The sequence below is a fragment of the Perna viridis genome, chromosome 4, assembly GCF_037379345.1.
Source record: "Perna viridis isolate PV_CMFRI_1.1 ecotype Kerala chromosome 4, ASM3737934v1, whole genome shotgun sequence".
NCBI lineage: Eukaryota > Metazoa > Mollusca > Bivalvia > Mytilida > Mytilidae > Perna > Perna viridis.
This window is the reverse complement of record NC_142448.1, coordinates 22,386,670-22,409,951: the sequence shown is the minus strand read 5'-3', so window position 1 is coordinate 22,409,951 and position 23,282 is coordinate 22,386,670. Positions and strand designations below refer to the sequence as shown.

Here is a 23,282-nt window from a genome sequence, read left to right as displayed (position 1 = left end):
TTGGATTTAAAAGGAAGGAATGAAGGACAGGCATCCTTTTCATTAAGTACCCTGAGACCTCTTTACAAGTGGGGGACCCAACAATCCATTATACTGAATCTTCAGAACAAATTTAACATATTTCCTACAAATTTTAAATTCAAAACTTCAAATCATTCCCAAGGGTTGCAAAGATTTTTGGCTTACACAGTATGAAAAAAAGAAAGTTGATGCCTAATTGACTGTTAAAAAGTCTACACCTTGAACAATAAATGGATCTCAAATGGTTACCATAATGGATTGTCAAATTAAATGAAAGGAAAACAGACAAAATCCTGAAAAACAACAAAAACATTCCTTTAAACAGGAAATTGATGCACAATTTAGTCAAAGAAATTTACACAAAATGAAACTTACCAAGTATACCAAACTTTAATGAAAACTGATTTGTTCAACATGTCATAGTTCTCCTTTCCTCTTTCGTCTACCCCAGACTTAACTTTTTATGAGCAATTCAGGGGGTGTTTCTGGAATGGCATAAGACACTTAAGTTACCCTACCTGTGTAACGGGTCCATGCTCCCAGTTTTTAGTGGAGTCTGAGTTGCTCATTTACTTTTGTTTCTTTGTACGTATTATTTTAGTTGCTTTATGTTCTTTGTTGTGTCTGTTTGTTTTCCATGTCTGGTCTTTGTCCCTGGATTACATTCTTTTGATTTCTGATAGAATCTTGGTTCCCTTGATTATATTTAAATAAGCCCAAAGGAAGGATGCCAAGATTTATGCAACAAAAATATTACAGTGGAAAGGAAGTTATTGCAGATTTAGAACAGAAGAACAATGTACTGTACATACCATTATATACTTTCTGGCAGCAGTGAAACTGAATGCCATGAACCCTGAAGGTAGGGGCATACAATATCTTTAATATAATGTACTATGAATATGGTGCATGTAATGGGTACTTATTTACAATAAAACTTAATTAAATATAGAATTCTTTATTGTATACTATTATAACTATTTATAACTGTAAAATTGTCTTTATCACAAGTTCATCAAAATAATTTACCTTTAAAAAAACCATTAACATTCTTCAAATTTTTTTAAGAACATCAAACACTATTAAATATGGTACATAAATTTGTAAAAAAATGTTTGTTTTTCTTTCAAATGAGAATTGTCAATATGCCCATATAAAAAATGTACTACTTATAAATGAGTGCCATATTAAGTAATATTTGTATATACATGTATATACATGTAATAAAACTGACCACTATATAGCAATATATCAATATAGGCATCATTCATACCTTAATATATTTTGTAATTCAATACACTGTTTTTTTTTCTTTCAGATCTGACTAGTTACAGAACACAATGATTACAAAAATTATGGATTAAAAGTAATAAGTACCATTTCTGTTACCATTACTGTTCAGAGAGTAAAGTGATTCAAAAAGGAAGCTCTAGTACAGATCACATTTACCACGTATCAGTAGTACATGCTCATGTCAATTTTCGAATAAAATGCTCTGCAGAGCAAAGTTTGATATGACTGCTGATACAATGTATTAAACTCTGTCCAGTTTGGGCAAATATTGACACTTCATTTAAGTTTGATAGAACTGTGAATTTTGATATAGCATAGGTTTCTGCCACTGAATGAATGTGGTCATAGAATTTAACATTTAAAGCTTGTTACGATACAAAAGGTGAATTTATTTTTATAAACAATATACATGCATAATATTTAAGATATAGTATGAAAACCAAGTGCCTAAAGGCAAGAACAATTTGTATTATTTTACCATACCATTTATACCACCACAAATTGTTGCAAAAAATCAAAATAAGCAATGCTGGAGTTTTAAAACAAGCACTGGATCCCACAACATTTGTGAATGATACAAAGCACAGGTATTACAATGTTATCTTATGGCTAAATCATCAAAAAATGGAAGAAATTTTTAATTTTTTCATTATCTAGAATATTGTAGCATATTTTTTTGTACTTTTTTCTTAATGCCAACAGGTAGATTGTTAATGTCCTTGTATTTACTGAAGGATGTCAATAACATCATCAATCTTTGTGTAGATCCACTGGTCTATTTCCCCAATTTTGTCATTAGAAGTTGGAGCATTCAGGATAGCACAAGAACTTTTAAATATCCAAGGATTATCTTCTTTCATTTCATCTGTTTTTTCTGATGGGTCTTGTAAAATCCATTTATCTCCGTCAACCTGACTGTGATAGTCCATTACTTTATCCCAAGATGAACTGGCTATAAATGGGGTAGTAGATTCTGGCAATCTTTCAGAAGAATCCTTTTTTATCCAAACTTTCTCTTCCATTTCGATAGGTTTAGCTTTCCAATCATCCAAATTTCTTTGTTTATCATCTACCCCTTTTAACCACATGCTCAGTTTTTCATCTACAGGTGGAACTCTAAAGTCATCCAGCATTTTGGTCTGTGTTATCGTTGTAGGGCTGACATTTTTCCCACCATTAAGTAACCATTGACTAGTATCTTGGCTAAGGTAAGCATCCTGGTTGAGTGAGTAGAAACAGTGAGATGGTGCCACACAACAGTCTGGGCCTTCACAAGGTTCGTTAGCTTTACACACCTGTTGTTTCACAATTCTAGGACCTTCAGACTGGATCCATACCTTGTTATCCAAGTAATCACAGATATCTTCAATCTCAAATTGTCCGGTCTTGGCACAATTCTCATCACATGTGTTCTTGGCATTCTAAAATAAGAAAAAAAATGATAAAAATAGCCATCATCGCAAAAACTTATTTTTTCGCATGAGTTAAGGTGTTACTCACTAAATGACATGGAGAAGAAAAAATTATAGGAGTACAGCAAAAAACAGTCCCTACCGGCTGTAAGCTTACAAAAAGACAACCTCCTGTCTTACGGATTATCTCTCTCTGCTGGAATCAGACAAAGATATCTCCTTCCATGCACATCTACATATAAAGGGAAGTTGTCCTTACACAATATATAGAAAGACATGGACAGGTCATTTCTATATACCACACATAACAAAACAAAATTTGGAGTATATAAAAATGACCTTGTCTTTCAATCTGTCTAGGATTTTTCTTGCAGAAAGAAGTGCTTGCCATGTGTATATGTAACAAGAGGCTCCCAGGAGCCAGAATCACTCACCTAATTGAATTTTGCCTTTCAAAGGCAATAAATTTAACAAGTTGTCCAACAATTTTGACCCAAGAAGTCTTTGGTAGGATTTATCATAAGGATCATTTCAACAATTGATCTATCATAGTTTTCAAGATATTGACTGAAAACTGTTAAAAAAAGTCATTTTTCCCCTTTCAAGGGCAATAACTATTACAAGGAGTCATCTGACAACTTTTATCTCTAAAGACTTTTGTAGTCTTAATAATAAGGATCATTTCAGCTGCTGAAAGAATTTGGCTAAACCTAACAGTTTTGGAGATATATGAGAAAATCTACTGTCTGACCCATATGTTCTATTCTTAGTAATGGCTGCCAAGTTTTTTTGAAGGATCAAAAATCCCAATTCTATGCAGGATACCCCAAGGAACATGCATACCAAGTTTGGTTCCAATTGATCAAATAATTTTGAAAGAAATAACATCAAAAATAGCAAAAATCGTTGAAAAAGGGCAATAACTCCAACATGGCTAAACGGATTAAAACCAAAATTTGACCACAGATAGATCTCATCATGCTGTCAGCATTAAGCTAAACCAAACGGTTTTGGAGACATGTGAAAAACTAATGTCTGACCTCTATGTTCTATTTTTAGTAACAGCCGCCATGTTTTTCAATGAATCAAAAATCCCCACATCAGTTCTATGCAGGATACCCAAGGAACATTCATACCAAGTTTGGTTCTAATCAGACAAGTAGTTTCAGGGGAGAAGAGTTTTGTATAATGGTTAACGACGGCGATGGCAACAGAGGACGACGACGGATGCCAAGTCATGGCAATAGCTAACATGGCCTTTGGCTAGGTGAGCTAAAAGTTAAAAAAAAAAGGAAAATCCTACTGCCAACACCTTCTCTCAAGGTAAGAGGAAATACTAGCAAATAAATTCAGTTGGTCATCTTCAAAGTTATTTTCTGTTGTTAATAATCATAAACTCTATATTATTATCTATAATAATTTATATGTTGGGATGTTAAAATAAAAACTTCAAAGTTACTTTTAGATTTTCAGTGGAAAATGTAGTACAAGTAAGATATTTGGATAAACTTGTACCATCCAAACTGTGACTTATTTAAAATTTGTCAAACCTTGTAAGGACATGTGAATAGAAAACTTGAAAAAATGTGAGCACAACTCACTTCGTGCAACCCCAGCTCCCCTCCCAAAAGACCATATGGGAAACCCATAAGTAGTTTAACGAATTCAGACGTAAATAAACATTGCTCCTAACAGGACTAATACTCCCTGTAACCTGTTGAACACTGTACACTTGGGGACCAATGTGGACATATGATTTATATTGGACACAGTTTTTAAGGTGAATAACTCCACACTTTTGACACACACATCCATTTCTTAAACACCCAACTCCATACAGCAATTAGTATTATTTTTTTGTCACCAACATAAATGTAATAACATAATATGACTAATTCCAGACACTATGCACATCTTCTCACGGTAATCTAACTCTACATTGAGCTTTATAACAAGCCTGTAAGTCCTCAAGGAGGAGTTGTGGACAACACATCAGAGTTTTTCAGAAAAATGCTTGAGTTCCAACAGCCATCATTCCTACAATTTTTGTCTAGACATAAATTTCTGACAATTTGCACATTCAATTATGGCAATCTAACACCCCATTAAGTTTCATAACAATCATGCAAGTCCTTGAGGACAACGGATCAGACCAAGTTTTGCTGAAAAATTCCTTTGTTCCAACAGCCATTATTTCCACAATTTTTGTACAAAAACAAATTCCTGACAGTATGTAAGTAGCAATGTGGTTATATTACATTCTACCATTTCATAACAATGTTCCAAGCTGCTTAGAAAATAGTTCCGACAGACAGACGTACAGACAGACAGGTCGAAACCTACATATCCCCCAAAATTTGTGGGGTATAAAAACAAATCAAAGTGAGGTTAGCACTGGAGGTTTTAGATTCTCATGAAAAATTTAGCATGAACACAATTTTAAAGATTGCATGATATAAATCAAAACTGGGATTATACTTTTGCATTTCTCTAATTTAGAATTGTTTTTTCCTTATATGTAAAAATTGAAAGTCATTCAATACTACTGATTTCTGAAGTATAAACCGGAATAGTTAAATAGTATCAACTTCAATTTCACCATTTTTCCAAATTTTTGAACTTGCCCAAAAGTTAATTTGCATTATTTACATTAAAAAAATATATTAGCAGTTTATTTGTCCTGCAGTGTAATTGTACTCAAACGAAACCAATTTCAGCATAATAAAATAATTTCCTTGATGAACATAAGATTTTGATATTTTAAGACTAGACACTTTTGATAATTTGAATGTTCCAGCCAACTTCACTTGGTTAAAATCACTGCTCTTCACTTCATGTTTATTAATGGTAAAACATTTATGATAGGATTGAGATTTTGACTGATGTGTTAATTTGAAACATGCTGAACATATTTAATGCTTCTGGAGATGCAAACAAGCATCTTGAAATAAAGAATTTGTGAATGAGTCATCACTCTATTCAGGGGTTTCAGAGGAGACCCTGGGTCAACCAATGACAAAATCCATGTTTAGCATCTGGAAACCCCAAAAGTCATTCAGATAGAAAAACAAAATAGAAAGTGTACAATGACAACATATAATAAAGAATGTATGAAAGTTTCATCAAATTGCATTCAGTGGTTTCAGAAGAGTTGCGGGTTAGAAATGGTCCCCCCTGTGGTTTACCCATGACAAAGTCCATGACATGAAATATCAGTTTGATGGAAAAAAAAAACAAATAAAAGGTGCACAATGGAATCATGTGATAAAGAATGTGTTAAAGTTTCATCAAATTCTATTCTGGGGTTTTGGGGGAGTTGTGGTTTAGAACTCGGGACAGACAAAGGGATAGACAGCATTATAACTATATACCTCCCACTTTTCAAGCAGGGGGTATAACAATAATAATCCTAAATTGAGGTTAACACAGGTAATTGGGATAATATCCTTGTTTTTAGTAAAGAGTGTAAACATACTCTCTTCCACTTCCTACAAAGCCAAGTTTCTGTACTGCTGTTTTCCAACTGGTCAGGCAGTTTAATTGGCTTTGACAAGCTTGATGGCTTTGGTTTAGCCTCAGGTTGTAGCCAGGTACTACACGACATCACTTTCAAGTCAGGAGCAGAATGGGAGGTAGGCATTCTTTGACATCTTCCCAAGCCTAAAAATATTTGTTACTACATCGCACAATGTACAACATTGGTATTCACATCCAAAGAAAATAAATATTATATTCGACTGAAAATCCAAATAGTATGTTAAAAGTTTGAAAATTTCGAAAGTCATCACTATATACTGAAAAATTCAGAAATAATTGTGTTGTTTTTATTATTGCGAAAAATAAGACTAACATAAATTGCAATACCCGTAAATTAAACTCACTCTAGAGAAGTTTAATCATTTTTTGAAACTAGCAACAATTTAAATCACATTTTCAACTTGAATGATAAAATCACAATGACAAATGTATGCAATAATATATGAATTGACAGTACTCGTATGAAGAAAAACTTTGCAAAGAAGTTTTTGTTTAATTTTAAACTTCAAATTAGTGTAAGTTCAATTTAAATCATTTATCAACATATTGTAAATGTACTATGTGACGGAAAGAACACCCAGAAAAATAGTACCTACAAAATAGATTTTTAACATTATCTAAAGCTAACTATTTTTGAAACCGTGAAAATAGATACCTGCTAATATGTTCAGTTGACATAAACTGCAAAAATTAATATGTTTAAATCAACAGTACAAGATACCTAGAAAATCTTTCTTTGAAATGACTTCAAAATCTTCTTCATCATCTACTGGGTTTTGTTTGATGTCTCTAAGCCACCTTTGAATGCTTGCATCTGTATCCATCTTTGTCATCTGCCATGATCCAGATGATTCAGTAGACATTGGTGACACTGAATCAACAGACACATCCTTAGGTTCTGATAGCCAATCTCGGTTAGAAGTACTGAGGACTGGGAAAGAAAACCTTGGTTTGGTACTGACTGAGGAGGATGTAGTACTACAGTAAGCTAACCAGTCCTTGGACTCTGTAGACAGGTTGGGAACAGCAAATGTCACCTTAAATCAGATAAACAGACCAAATAACATACCATGAATTAAAGGAGAATGGCTGAAGAATATCTTCTACTCAAGTCTGTAACAAATTAATAGTTCATATTTTATTCATAAATTATAATGAATATGATTGGATAGGAAGCTAGGCTAATATACATCCTCTCCATGTAACAAATTGATATCAGGAAGGAATCTAAATATAAACTTAAGAACTTCTAAAGGTATAAATTTTATGCAAGTAAGAACAAAAATCTATCTATAATACCATTTTGTACACAAGATTTTTCTTGATTTCATATATATTTAATAAAAGGGTATTCACCTTTGGGTTATATGGTGACTTAGCAACTCTCTCAACAGTTTTACAGATAGTGCTTACCCTGGTGTCATGTGATGACTTAGCTACTCCCTCAACAGTTTTATAGAAGGTATGGTGGTCAGCATCCCCATAATCCTCAAAGTGAGGTGGTAAACTCCTAGCATGATGACCAGGCTTCACAAAAACAGGATGAGGCCTGTTTGAGGATTCAACTCTACCATGTGATATAATACTTTCTCGAAGCTTTGTAGCATCACACTTAAATACAATCCATGGATTTTCATCTGGTTTGAAGTCAGCAGGGTCCCTAGACATTAGAAGAAAAATTATATATATCTTCATGAATAAACTTGCACCTTTTATTCACACCTGTGATTTTGGCCCAAAAATATCATTGAATTTTCACAAAATGTATTCAATACATTAGTTCAGTTCTATGTTGATATTTAATTCTGAGATTTTGCCCTCACAAAAATTGTTGACCAGCAGACAGATGTGCAGACAAAGTGATGTTGTGTCCTAATATTGATTTTAGCTTATGGACTTGTGTTTATCTAAAATATATATTTTCAGATACTTATCTACTTAATGTATAAAAAGTTACCAATAAAAATGACCACATGCACTTACATTTCACAACATAAATTTTCAGTTGTTCCACTCTGGGCCACACCAAGCATTTTATTCAACTTAGCTTGTTGTAGATGTAAAACTTCATCTTTCATGTTCTGAATCAGTTCTACTTGGTTTAGGAGCCATACTTCCCTGTTTCTGAGAGCCTCTAACTGACGACTTATACCAGTGTGTATCTCAGATTTGACCTAAATATGTAACAGGATGTTAAATAACAATGATCTTATGTTTTTATTGTGTCAAACAGTTTAATTGTTTGTTTACTTGTTGTGGTTTAACGTCCGAGCAGCAATATTTCAGCTGTATTCAGACGATGAACATGAAATGGATGATAAAATGAACATGAAATGATGATGAAAAAAAAAGGATGGGACACAAGAATAATAGGGTTGACAAATTTTGATTGCCACTAAAAAAGGGGGGATGGGTAAGGTAGGGCAATTTTGCCTCCTGTGGCGGAACGCAATGGTTCCTATTCCTATCGAATACCACAGCAGGGTTCTTTAACGTGCGAGGAACGTGATATCTTTCCCAACACGGTATACCACTATGGTTTGCGGTCAGGTTTTTCGTATTATAGCCTGACAACCCCAGCATGTAACATGCCAAGGGTACCCAATTCCACCACCTGGGGCACACATCCCTTTTGCTTTGTGGGCAGAGCGCCTAGCCACTTGGCTAGGTTTCTGAGCACTATTTAGTCGCCTTTTACGACAAGCTAAGCGCTGCTGCAGGCCTATTCTTTTAACACCCGGACCTGCATGGGGCTCAAACAATTTAATGATTGCTACATGTACTTCTTATTGTAATTATCATTTTATGGCTAATCATAGGTTTACACTGTTGTAAACTTGTAACAATACAATACAGTAAAATCATGGTATGTACGCAGGTATTATTTTGCTGGGAGTTGAAAGTAATGGATTATGGGTTTCTAGTGATGAAAGCGGACCCTTAAGAACTCAGAATTTTACATGATTAAATATCGAATTTCTAAAAAAACAATATTGAACAATGTTCTGCTACATTGTTTAAGAAAATAAAGTTTGATATAATTAATTCATTCATTCATACCAGGAAATTCAATATTTAAAATTACACTACACAAGTAGATTCAAAACAAACAAAAGTAAGTGTTTTTTTACAACTAACATTGAAATATCAAGATGCTAAATAACTAAGATCAAGTTACAAAATGTACAATGAACATGTATCTAAATACATCTCTGACCTGAGTAGCATTTTTCTGTAACTGTAATTTAATTCTATTGACATCAACCAAAGCTTCCTCTATGCTTTCTATATACTGGCTTCTATCCATTGTGATTACCTAAACAATATAAGTATATACTTCTTCATTGTACAGTTTGTACACATACATGTATTATACGGTATATGACTTGAAGGCTGTTAATACTGTAAGATATAGATAATTCCAAAACCGTTCGGTTCCTAATTTCAAAACCAACCTTCCTTTTGAGGTTTGGAACCTTGCTGCAAAATATTATGGAGATCAACCAACTACATGCAATATTCAAAGAAAAACTAGTTATCTACAGATGACATCAGAGACGAGGACATGGCCATGCTATTATTTTTTAACTAAATTTTTATGGTCATATAGAAAAACAAAACTATTTTATCAATATATGAAAGAAAAATCAGCTGAATAGTACTATGTACTTCAATAATAAAATACTTTATAAATGAATTCTACTAGTTAGATATTTGTTGCACTTCGTGTCCTACAATTTTTTTCTATGAATTCTGTAAATTATTTTTTGTAATTTATGGCACAAATTAATTTTTTATTTTGGAGAAAAACATATTTTAAACAGGATATACATATTAAACATAATATATATTGTTTAAATTTAAACATAAAAAGTCTACAAAATAAAAGTTTGATTACAACTTAAAAACATTCATGCACAAACATAGTAGAAGATTTCCGCTATATAGCTGTGCCAAATTTGTAACATAGGAATTAACTAAAATCAGAACTGGTATTTTCTATCTTGGAATAAAATTCAAAATGTGAAAGCATTAAACTGCATTTTTTTTTTCATTTCACATATGCATGTAACAAAATATAGTAATTGTCAATGGTACACTTTATGACATTGTTGCTTTGATTTTTACATATTCATCTACAAAAATAAATGAAATAGTTTGTGTGTCTTACATACCAGTGAGGATTAAGTTGGACAAAATTTTTTGTTAAAAAGAGTTTTCGTCTATAATTATTTAAATAAGATGCCTTTAAAATATGTCTTATATTCAAGGTTCACAAATATACTTACACGGGTTCTGGCTAAAATAAATGTTAATATTTTCGATTGAACTCATGTTTTCTAACCAAGATATACATTTTATATCTTTTGATATTTTCAAGTAAGTTTTTTGCCCTGTGCTGGTTTTTATTGCATGATTTATTGCTTTGTAATATAAAGTTCAAGATCATATTCAAAATAAAAAAAGATTGATAAATGGCGCATGTTTTATGGGGATTTTTTGCTGCCTTTATTTAATTTCGATTTGGGATGTTTATCCACTGTTTCTATTGCAGCTTGACATTTTGTTACTTGGATAGAAATGAATGATTTCACCCAAATGTCAGTAGTGTTTGACAATGTTGGTCACTATATAGTTATAATGTGTCTTCATGTTGTTATTTTAGTGTTTTTTAAGTGTCATTGTTCAGTTTCTGCGGATTTTATTACTCTTGTGTTGGGGCCTTTCAGAGCTTACTTGAAGGTGTATTTACACTTATTAAAGATCTTATGATGATCTCTGTAAGTATTTACTACAGTGTATTTTTATCAAGGTTATATGATGGTGCATTTTTGTGTTACCATATCAGTTCCTTTTCTATGGCTAAATATGCCTAAAACAGGGATACAAAGGTCACTCTATACAAAGGAAGGTTGTCCAATTCATGTGTAAGAAATTAATCGAGCATTTTTTCCCAACCTGTTAACTATGAGAAAATACCAGGGTGTGTTTTGAATACGCATTGGTGAGTAGAACATTTACTACAAAACGAATAAAACAAAATACCAGGTCCACGATTTCCATTTACCAAACCATTTCATACACCTCCACGTGAATGTCAAACACGTTGGTGTAAACTATTATTTCATAATCTAAATAAAGATCGGGGAAATCAAGGATAATTTATGACAAAGTCGCCATTGGTCGAGTTTAGGCTATCACGTTCGTATGAAATTGAAATAAATCAAGACATTGAGCCATCCAAAAAGAAACCAGAAAATGTATAAATCATACAATTTATATGTTCTTGGGCAATGGATTGTTTTAAGTTGTGTTAATTGAATATAAATATCCTTACCTTACCAGCTGTCTGACAGCTGCCAATCAGAAGTCTTTGCCCCTTACAGTGCCTCTCTACTGGAACCAGTGTCAAATTTGTTACATCTCGAGCGAAGGTGAAAATAAATCAAAACGAAACCAGTCTTTACCGGAAGTTGAGTGCAATATTTAGGAAGTTTACATTGGATACAAATAGAATGCCGAAATGGGCCAAGAAGTGAGCTATATTTCACTCTCAGAATCACAGCCTATCGCAAAGAAAACACACTCGAAAAAGAAAAATTGGATTACTTTACATGCGGTGTCGACTGAGCGTATGACAATTGTGTAATTCCGCAAAGCGTTGACATAGAATCTAGTTGTTGACTTAATTCTTGAAGTTCTTCCTTACCACTTCATTTGTATTCAAGCACTTAGTTTTCTTTATTAACAGTCACCAACAGTAACAAATGGGTCAATACGCAAGCCAATTTGTTGTCCCAGAAAAGGATGCAGTAACCAAGCACACCAATCCTAAAAAACCTAATTGGATAACCGTGCATGCAGTTGCCACTGAATGTAGGATTTACAATATAATTTCACTGGATATTTTTATCATAGACTCCCAGACCCTTGTTTGATAATTAAAACTTTTTTGTATTGTTTCTAATTTTTGTTTGCGTTTTCTTTTCCACATGATCCCAAAAGGCATTATTTTTTCATCATGCAAGTACCATTTTTTAGGGTGCACATTAGGTTGACATTTTTACATAGATTCAGGAAAAAGGTTTCTACCTGAACCAAGAGCAAATTACAGTTACTTTCAAGTAGAAAAAATAGGATTTTTTTCAACTGTACTTACATATATACATGTTGTATATTAAAAAAAAACAGTTTGGTTTTGTTTTCTGAAATAATAAATTATTTCAAACTGAAATCATTCATCTCTTCAATTCTCTAAATTATCAGTAAATGAAAAACTGTGTAATTTTTTTTTTTTAATTACCATTTTAAAAGATTATTTTCATTATCAAACATTTGTATAGTGATGCTCCAATTCTGGAATTTTCAATGGTTGTAAACAAGTACACCAACTGATAATTTAATACCATTTGACCTCATGAGAAGTAGACACATTTATTGTCTACTTTAACTTGAAATGTTAGCTTGGAAATTAAAAAGGGTTATTATAATTTTCCAAAAAGTATGAAAATATATCAAGCACTGGTCAGGTGAGTCTAATATCAAATGTTTATATACACAACACAAAGCCAATCTGCCTAATATTAATTTCTTAGTAATAACTTTTTGAGCAAATATCTTACCATTCTTACATTACTTCTCCTGGTAACAATTGAATAGGTTTCATATTGTCTAAATTGGACCCTTTCAAGGTTTTGAACTATGTTTAGTCAGCATTAAATCAGAATACTTTCATTTTGCAGACATTTAATATCATAACCATCTCATGATACTTTCATAGGTGATCACGTTTGGGATAGGGTTGTTGACATGAACTAATTCATTGTTTTTCAAAACTTAACAATTCTTTTTCGTCATATTCTTGATCCAAAACACGTCTGTTTCCTGCACTCAAATTAAACACTGCTGTGGAATTGTTATGTTTAAAAATGTCTGCATAACTGAGATGGTTAAAAAAAGTAAAGTAAAAAACTTCTGCATTAGACTGACTTCATGTCGTGCAAATCAAAATCCAAATAAAATGTCTTTTGAATAATTGTGCACACTGTAATTCCAAGTGTCTCCTAATTATTTGTGTTTGCATTCTTTCTTCTGTAACACTTATTATGTGTTTGTTTACCTTCTGGAAGCAGTTAAGTGTCAATCCCTGTAAGAATCACAATTTTCCATATCGTGCTGCACCATTGAATTACAATTTCATTGAAATGCACTGAAAATGAACATTCCAAGGGCAGATAACTCTGTCAAAAACCTCAATTTTTTAAGATTCTAAGTTGAACAATTGTTCAGGAAAGCCAATGATGGCCTTTTCAAATAGAAAAAGTATCCTTGAGTGATATTACATCGTCAGATTGGTGGGTTTTTGACATGCATGTTTCTGATTTTTTTCCATTTTGCCTGATGATTACATATACAGTGATATGCTGACATAGTCTCAAGTGTCTGTTAAATCATGATTTTCAAATTTGTTACTATGTACTTGATGAATTTACACTTCACTATTACAATTGCTCTTGTTTGTTCTTAAAAACTTCTATCTTACTTATAATTTCAATGAGTATATTTGTGTGTACAACAATTATTCTAATAGTTCTTGTAATATCATTAGTGAGTATAGCTGAGGTTGAAAGGCTTTGGTTCAGATTCCAGCAGCTTGGATGTGATGAGAATGGAGAAATACTTGAGGATGATTTGCAGTCACTGTCAATTCAAGATGATGCCTTTTCTAGAAATGTAGGTTGTGTTATCTTTTGTTTTGATAATATTTGGTCTGCATTAAATTGCATTTGATATAACACAAAAAATAATACATGGCAGATTTAGATGAAAAAAACATGAAGAAACACTGTTAAAAACTTTAAAGCTTTATAAATTAGTTCAGACACTATGTCCTTGATACAAGCAAGTATAAAAAGCATTCAGCTTTTTTATGGTCAAATAAAATGTCCCTTTTTGTTAGTGGAAATTCAACAACAACTTTTAGACATGAGTCTTCTACATCTGTGTAATCAGATGTAGTGCTGACTAGATGGTTCAAAGAAAGTAGGACATTACTAAGGACTGGATTTAACAATGGATGATATACCTAGGTGTAGATAATCAAATGCTTGGTTAATCTGATATACTTTTACATGCATGCATTTATAAATTCAATTAAATATAAATTATTAACCATTCAAGTATGAACAATCATAAATCTTTGAATAATTTCAAATTGTTCAGGTTTTTTTCATGGAGCAATCTCTATTCAGATATTGAAAAAGTTTGTGCAGAATAAAAAGATAACGTTTGAGAATTTTATCCGTGGTTTAAAATGGAGTGAAACAGGAACATCTGAAGAAAAACTTAGAGGTAAGAAACAAGCTACAATGATCATAGAACATAGGGTTGAACAGGTTACATGATCATATTACAGAGATGAAAAAGGTTACACTTAGCATATAACAGAGGTCATAACAGACTTGAAGGAAATCTTATGAATTATGTTTACCACAAAAAATAAAAAGATTTAAAATTAATGTTTGACATACAAATGCATTACCTTCATTTCACAAGCTATTAATTCTTATTGGTTATCTTACAATGTAATAAAAGCTGATGTTAGCTATATAAAGAATATTAGCATTGATACTTTATAATATATAAATGAAACTTTGATTTATGTAACTATCATGGTATGTTACTATTCCAGGGAGTAAATAATGATCCAATCTGTGAAAAGTTTAGTCTTGAAGGAAACAAAAATCAGTTATTTTTTTTTATTTCTCATGGCAGGCTTATTTCAGTTACTGTACAATGGACAACCTATACCTAAAGCAATTTTCACCAAAATATTAGAGAGAGTTTATGCCAATCCAAGAGACAAACCTGTAAGATGAATATTCAAATATAACACATTCCAATTGTATATTCATGTACTATAATTCAGGTCTTAGATATATATATATAAGATATATTACATATTTAACCTTAACTGTCATTATGACCTATGTTACTTTTCTCCAGTGGAATGTGAAAGTTCATATATTTATCAGTTGTAGTGTCTTAACCCTTGTCGTGCTACACCCGGACCTGTTTGGGATTGGACCATGTTCTGCTTTATCGGTTCTGGCAGTGTAAATCTGAGTTTAGGAAAGCACAATCTGTGTCCATCTGCAAGCAGCGTGACTTTGCTTTAAAATGAGGCTATCTAATACATTTTGTATAGAGTTTGTTAATAAATAAGGACTTGAAAGCTAAAAGAAAAGGTCAGGAGTTTCCGCTGTTGAAAAAAAATTAGATTTTTTTTTTGGGGGGGGGCTGGGGGGGGTAGGGTTCATTTCTGGGACCCTCGCCAGAGCAGAATTAATCTGTAGTACTCTATTTTGCCTGCAAACTAAATAAGAATGATTTCTATCACTACCATTTCGATGACAACCCTTTGTATCGATTACTTCCGTTTTATTAACAAGCAGAGGCCAAATATTGGAAAAAATCCTCATTTTTTCACACGAATGATCCTTCAGGGGGCTCCTGACCCCCACTCGTGACTGTAACACATTTTATTTGGCTTCAGTAGCCTTCACGGTCTTCAGGCTGTAGGATGAATGTGCTTTGGTTCCTGATTTGTTCCCCTTGAACCCCACAATAATGACCAAAAATGGACAAAAATGACCATTTTCGAGTGACAGAATCATTTTCACGTGTTGGCACACCCACCATTCCAGCACCTCCTCACTCCATCCACCCCACCCCATGATCACCCATCAGAAATGTGCAGCACGACAAGGGTTAACAAATATCTTTCAAATTGGTAGACAGTGCTTTTCAAACAAATGCAATGTATACTATTGGGGATATTTCGCTGACTAAATAGTTCAATTTAAAGTAGATCATACCTAATATTTCTAGCTGATAGATTTTCCTAGTTTTTTCTAAAAAAATACCTAGTTTGAAAGTGCTTCAAAATTTTAATGAATAAAATATAGGTCACCAAACTTGATTTCAAGATAATTTAGCCTTAATAAGGACATTTTATATGAATTCAGTAGGAAATTTTTCACTATTTCGCAAACTTCTAAAAACTGGTATATTAAATTTCTTATAAACATTTTTCAACATTTCAAAAAAGAAAATTGGGGGTCACTGAACTCTTTTTCTTGTAGTATTAGAAAAACTAAAATTCCCATGACATGTTTTCTGCCAATTATCTCCCCTTGGAAAAGGCTTTTTAGCTCACCTGGCCAAAGGCCAGTTGAGCTATTGCCATCACTTGGCATCTGTCGTCTTTGTTGTTGTCATCTGTTGTCGTCATCAACAATTTTTTTAAAACTCTTTTCCTCTGACACTACTTGAACTAAACTTAGTATGAATGTTTCTTGGAGTATTCTGCATACAACTAGTATTGGGATTTTTGATCTGTCAAAAACCATGGCCATCATTACTAAAAATAGAACATAGGGGTCAGACAGTAGTTTTGTTTTTGCATAAATATCCAAAACTGTTAGTTTTAGCTAAATTCTGACTAGGTAAAAATGTTCTGCATGATGAAATCTATCCGAGTCTAAATTTTCATTTTAATCTGTGTAGCCATGTTGGAGTTATTGCCTTTTTTTTTTTTTTTTAACAATTTTTGCTATTTTGAATGTTATTTCCATCAAACATCTTCTCTGACACTACTTGACCAATTAGAACCAAATTTGGTATGAATGTTTTGTGGGGTATTCTGCAATAGAGCTGACATGGGGATTTTTAATCCTTGGAAAAACATGGCTGCCGTTAATAAAAATAGAACCTAGAGGTCAGACAGTAGTTTTTCACATATCATATCTCCAAAACAGTTACGTTTAGCCAAATTCTTTCAATTGCTGAAATGATCCTTAGGTAGTACAATACAGTTAAGTAATTTCTGAAAATTTTATCTCATTTTGTTGAAATAAAGCTGTTTTGAGGCAGTACGCACAGAAATTTCTTATGCTTTGTTATAAAAAAGTGCATATTTTTGAAATCCTTGGTGTGTAGAGGTTCAAGTCATTTATAAAAAAAAATTTGTGATTATTGTTATAAAATCCAGTAGCCATGGTTACATACTGAAAAAAATATTACTGTTTTAGAACAAAGGGGCGCCTTTCCAAAACTAACAGCCAAATACTATGTTTTATAAAATATCAGGCACTTAGACACTACTACGGGATGAAAGCATGCATAGAGTAAGTTGAAAAAGGGTAAAAATAATAAGACCCTTTTTGATTTATTCTCTCACAATTTTAGTTCCAAAAGTTCATGCAAAATAAGGTATTTTGAAAATCAGCCATCTGATGCTGAGGAGAGAACCTAATATGGCAAGGGACTGAGACGTTCCTGATACCATTCTTCACTTAAATTGCATGTGTTTACCACTACATATATTACATCTGTCTATGTATAAATGATTAACTACATTTAAACAATCCACCAAATTTAAAGTTTTAATTTTAAGTTAAACTTAAGTTTAAGTTTTAATTTGACGGGGTAACTTGGTGTGCGAAACAGTGCGCCTTAATGTAACTGTATAGTGCACCCTTATTATAAGACCTTCAAAAGTCTCCAGGGATAAAAGTTGTCAGTTGACTCCTTGTAAGAGCCCTTGAAAGGTGAAAAATGACAGTTTTACTTTTATTTTTTAGAAGTTTTCAGCCAATATCATGAAAACTATGATTGCTAGAAAGAAACTTTCAATTGCTGAAATGTTCTTATGATAAGTCCTACCAAAGTCTGTTTGAGCCCAAATTGTTGGACAACATCTTGTTAAATTTACTGCCCTTGAAAGGCATAATTAAACCAGGTGAGCAATTCAGACTCCTGAGAGGCTCTTGTTTACAATTAATGTATATAATTTTACCATACAAAATTGTATGTCAAAAATTCTTTTAAGATAATTTAGACATATAATTTTCACATCATTTAAATAGTATAAGTTAATTGAACATGATTTCGCAAGATGACAGAAAAGAGTACTCCATGTAATAGATAGTATCTACTTTATGGTGTAACTATACTTACACCACTTACCCCAGATTAAGTGGGTGTCTTGAATAAGTCACTTAGATCAGATTCAACTTGCTAATGTTTCTCCCACTTATTTTGTCCTGTTCATCTGTACATCTGGCTCACATGTTTGTCTGTACAACTGAGCAGAATTTTATTTTATGAAACCTTTGTATACACCACATGTATAGTTATGAATATCATGGAGATGTTGATTGTGGAAAATAAGCAGCTTATTTTGACAAGCAAAAACAAACCTCATTTAAATTTGTAAATGGTATTCTATAATACCTACAATATAAGATAAATTTTAGTAAAATAAAATTATAAAATGAATTGACATTTATATTTTAAGACTTGAGTCTGTCATATGTCTGATATGTTCTATTTGTCCTTCCTTCTCTTACATTGTCCTATACATACTTTGTGATAAATGTTTGTTTTTGTTACAGAATATTGGAAAAACTTGTGATACAATATATAAGTTGATGGATCCTCAAAACACTGGTAAGGACAATAAAAGTTGTATAAACTCTTTGTATAAATCTATTGAGTGGCTGAGAAAAGGTTATGCTTACATTTTATGTTGACAGATGAACAAACACACAGACTGATAGACTGGTAGACTCCTATATATCCCAAAACTTTGTTCAGGAGTATGATTGTATTGATTGACTTAGTTGAAGTTGAAAGGATCAAGATCATTCTGAAATTATTGAAAAAATATTTAGCTATCTTTTTATTAAAAAACTTAAACCCCCTTCCCTGGAAAAATGTCTATATATTACAAAAAACACACATTAAAAATATGTAACGGTGTATGTATGCATTACATGTGAATAAATTATGAAATAGCATTGAACTCGACCTTAATTTGAATTTTAGGTCAAATACAGGAGGATGGTTTTGTAACAGGCTGCTCCATACTATCTGATGACATGTTAGAGTCTATTCTAGACTTTCAGATTCTTCCTAACTATATGAAAGAAAGACTTCATCAAAACTTACCTGAGGTAAATTAACTTACATGGTAATTTTCCTATTCCAATGCCTCTGTGCTTCTGGTGAATAGTTTGTGTTCCCTTCAAAACAATGTACATTGTATATCTAAAATTTATTGTCTAAATATTTTGATAGTACAACATTGTTACATCTTACTTGTTCTATTTATTCTGTTTATTTTTTATATTTGTTTTTTTTTTAATGTTTGCTAATGTTTACCTCCCTTTATACAACCTTGAATCCTTATCCTTCTAACAAACACTTTGGTCAAAGGAGATTTTTAAAATATAATTAACAAAAAAACTTCATTTATCCCAGTGACAGTTTTCTTCATTTATAATTTACCAACTTGAATGATATTAAAAACAATATTTAAAAAGTTTGTGTGGATAAACTGAAAAAAAATTCCCCTCGACTACAGTTAATTGCCTATAAAATGCAGCACATTCCAGGTGAAAAAGGTACTTACCCTCATACTTACTGAAAGTCTAAGGTATATAATTGTAAAACAAATTCTTTGTGTGTTCACTGGTTTGGCTCTGCTCCACTTGTGCAAAAGACAAAATTTCTTAACACTCCTGTAAGAAATTCTAGATGTTTTACTGCAATTTGTGTAAGAAACTTGATCTCTGACAGTCATTTGAATTGAGTATGTCTTATGTTAGTGATGTAACTCTTCTTAGTTCCCTAATTCCATGTCATTAATAGTTTAGCAGTCAGAATGGTAGCATGCCTAGAACCCCCGCAGGGGACATACCATCAGATGAGGTCTTGGATGATATTGCTGCGAAGATATACAAGAAAGATATAGACAGATTAGCTAACAAGCTGGGACTAGTCAAGGATGATATTGATGAAATTAGAGATATTTACAATGATAGACAGGAACAGGTATTAAACAACTTAACTGTTCTGCAAATTTAGGGTTTTTTTTGTTTATACATTTATTTGGCTCTTTTTACAGTGGACTAACTATAAGTAAAGTACTGTTCTTGTGAATGGGAACATCATTGTTTTGCTTAATTCCCAACTGGCTACTTAATGATATGCTTATTTGAAAAAATCAAAAATGAATATTTTTATAGTATTTTCGATTGGGTCAGTTGATCTTGTATTTCTAATTGGAATGTTATATATTATCTGATTAGGATATTTACCAAATTAGATTTTAAAGTTTGTATTTTTTTCATTTGTACAGCAACTTCATTTCTTTTTTATTTTACTTCATTTTCATTACTGTTGACATTATAAAATACATGGCTTTTGTAGTTACCATTTTGGCTAAAGAACAAGTAAATAAAAAACATGGAATGGTAATTCTAGTTTTTAAAGAACCCTTAGAAGACAATTTTTGTTGATTTTAACCAAAAGTTTGAAATAGACTGGATATAAAATCTAAATATCTTGTTTCAGCATATCAAAGAACCCTTTAAGTCAAGACTTTGAATGAAATCCCTATTGATATTGGTCAAGAATAAGCAATTTGTACAAAGTTTTTAGATAATGCCCTTTGACCGTTAATTCCAAAATACACCCCCCCCCCAAAAAAAAATACTTCAGGATGTTTGCTGCTCATGTTCAGCTTGTATCATTAATATTTTTTGCCCAGTGACATCACTTTTCTTTTCATAATTTCATTTAGCACACCTTGAAATGTTATGTTGGGAGTTTTTATGAAATCCTTGTTAATTATTTCTTCAAGGTTTTTGATAGATAAAACCTACTAAGACAAAATCTATGCAAAATCAAGAGAAACCCATTTCCCACCAAAATTTCAAATGCTTATATCTCAAAAATGAGCATACTGACTCATCAATTTTTTTATTCTTATATTGTTCTCACATGAAAGATCTTACAAGATTTCACAACCCTTTGAAATCCTTTTGTTTTTAAACAAAGGAGCGAATTTCCTTAATGTATGAAATTTTTTTTGTTATATTTTTCAAGGTACATCATCTTCTTCTGAAGCTATCCTATCTAAATCAAGTGCCAATGGACAATGACAATGTAAATCACCATAATATCATTTTCTCTTTAATTTTGTGTTATATAAATGTTTGCAATTTTATGAAATAAACCCTTCATCCAATACTGTTTAATTTTAAAGGAAGTTTTTCTTTAAGTATTTATAGTTAAAATCTGCAAAATCGCTAATTGGAAGTGAGAGCTACTCCCCATTGAATGGGTTTGGAGGAACTGCACAAAGATTTAGGGATAGAAAGACAGACAGATGGACAAACAGACTATGTGATTCCTATACCCCCTAAACAATGTTCATTTATTTAAATTGTTTTGAATGGTGAATGAATAACTATTGGATAGTTTTCAGGTCTAAGCATTCAATATTAGCATGTTTACAGTGACCATTTTTTTACCCCTGCCACAACATAACACAGAGACTTAGAAATAATTGGTATCCATTCATGTTTTATATATTGTGTTCTTTCATCACACCTTGTACAGATGAGATAAATTACTCAACAGATTTCATATTTTGTTTCTTGTAGCCATGAATCTCTCAGACAAGTTCAAAAGTCAATGGGGACTGGCTTATATCACAAATGATTTGCTTGGAATTTAAAGTTCCTACCATATTTGTTTTAAAAGTACTTTAACACCTACATTTCCAATCAAATTTAGAACACAACTTAATGAAAGTTCCATCCATGCACTTTTAGAGAAGTCCAAAGAGCAACCATGACTGGAATTGGGACAATAATCTCCCCTTGAAATTGAAATTTATTTTTTAAGCCCTCTCACATACCTTAAGTTTACTGCCATGTATCATTTGAAAATCAACAATGACTTGCTAGTTTTATATGACTTACCTCCCTTGAAATTGATATTTCTTTAAAATTTGACCTACATTATCAAGGCATATCATTTGAAAATCAACAATGACTTGCTAGTTTTATATGACTTACCTCCCTTGAAATTGATATTTCTTTAAAATTTGACCTACATTATCAAAAAGATTTGATATAAAAAGTTAAACATATGTTGAAATAATAAATCTATATGGGAAGTTTGAGCAGGCAAGACAGAACTATTTTTTTTGTTTGAAATGATGACCTTTGCTTTGTGATACTGTAGATATGGAAATCCTATTGATACTTTGAATTGTAGTAAGCAGCTATGTACAAGTATTACAGTGCATGAATGGAAGGAAGGATAGACTGACCACCCTTATCTCTAATCAATTACTTTTTTTCTTAACAATGATTGGGTTCCATCCTTTGGCCATATAATTTTTTATTGTGTAATATCTTATCCACAGTGGCCAAATTTAAAAGGGGAGAGTAGTGATCACCCAAAGTACTCTTACCCCACCACATATTTTGCACCTGTCCCAAGCCAGAAATTTCTGGCCTCTGTATGTTTTGTTTCGTTTTCACTTTCAATTTACTTTTAAGTTGCTGTAGTATATGGGGGCAACTATTTCGCTGTACCTGTAGAAATGTTAATGTTTAACAGTACAACTGCTGTAAATTTACCTTTTAACCATTCAATGCTTTACAATTTGTTCCAGTCCTACCAGCTGCTTCAGAAATGGAAACAGAGAGAAGGCCAGGATGCCACAAGTACAGCATTAGAGAAGGCACTGAGATCTTGTGGAATGGGGGATGCTGCAATGTTATTAGGTCCTTGATATAGAACTTTCATTAATATCATGAACTGATTATATTTAAAATGCCTTTCTTAACTTAGATCTTTTTAAATTGTATGATGTATATTTTTACATCATGTACAAGTCATTATAACAGTGAACCATATGTTTGTGTTTGTTTTTTTTTTCAATGTTTGTTCTGTTTAGACTATGTTATAAATATTTCTCAAGCTTTAAAAGGATAATTTTAACTGTCCATTTCTCCCCAAATTTCTTAAAGGCTAAACTGAAAAAAGCATTTGTAAAGATTCAAAATAATTAAAAATAAGAGAGCCAGTGCCTCAAAAATCAATAAAGGAAAGCATTTTCTTATTTACAAAGATGATACAGGTTGGGACCTTTCA

General features: G+C 32.2%; 2 protein-coding genes and 1 long non-coding RNA gene across 8 annotated transcripts; 1 reads left to right on the top strand and 2 right to left on the bottom strand.

Annotated features, from left to right (window-relative positions):
• Window positions 1-963: 963 nt before the first annotated feature.
• LOC148619343 (uncharacterized) lies at window positions 964-11,651 on the bottom strand. 5 transcript variants are annotated; one of them, XM_088579119.1, is made up of 8 exons: window positions 11,602-11,651; window positions 10,553-10,563; window positions 9,481-9,579; window positions 8,247-8,437; window positions 7,677-7,923; window positions 6,985-7,300; window positions 6,202-6,386; window positions 964-2,735 (listed from the first exon to the last, which is right to left on the bottom strand). In XM_088579119.1, the coding sequence occupies exons 3-8, from the start codon at window positions 9,568-9,570 to the stop codon at window positions 2,040-2,042; spliced, it is 1,725 nt and encodes a 574-aa protein (XP_088435245.1). In that variant the 5' UTR covers window positions 9,571-9,579; window positions 10,553-10,563; window positions 11,602-11,651; the 3' UTR covers window positions 964-2,039. The 5 variants fall into 5 exon arrangements, with proteins under 5 accessions (XP_088435245.1, XP_088435247.1, XP_088435243.1 ...); XM_088579121.1 differs by having other exon boundaries at window positions 11,607-11,651; XM_088579117.1 differs by lacking the exon at window positions 10,553-10,563 and having other exon boundaries at window positions 11,310-11,651.
• LOC148619341 (uncharacterized) lies at window positions 11,114-23,044 on the top strand. 2 transcript variants are annotated; one of them, XM_088579123.1, is made up of 9 exons: window positions 11,114-11,268; window positions 12,016-12,140; window positions 13,873-13,997; window positions 14,516-14,615; window positions 15,039-15,133; window positions 18,722-18,776; window positions 19,155-19,282; window positions 19,980-20,162; window positions 22,801-23,044. In XM_088579123.1, the coding sequence occupies exons 2-9, from the start codon at window positions 12,032-12,034 to the stop codon at window positions 22,918-22,920; spliced, it is 915 nt and encodes a 304-aa protein (XP_088435249.1). In that variant the 5' UTR covers window positions 11,114-11,268; window positions 12,016-12,031; the 3' UTR covers window positions 22,921-23,044. The 2 variants fall into 2 exon arrangements, with proteins under 2 accessions (XP_088435249.1, XP_088435248.1); XM_088579122.1 differs by lacking the exon at window positions 11,114-11,268 and having other exon boundaries at window positions 11,763-12,140.
• LOC148619342 (uncharacterized) lies at window positions 18,232-19,984 on the bottom strand. The gene is made up of 4 exons (XR_015921574.1): window positions 19,753-19,984; window positions 19,297-19,351; window positions 18,848-18,975; window positions 18,232-18,411 (listed from the first exon to the last, which is right to left on the bottom strand). It is a non-coding gene; the product is annotated as an uncharacterized LOC148619342 (long non-coding RNA).
• Window positions 23,045-23,282: the final 238 nt, after the last annotated feature.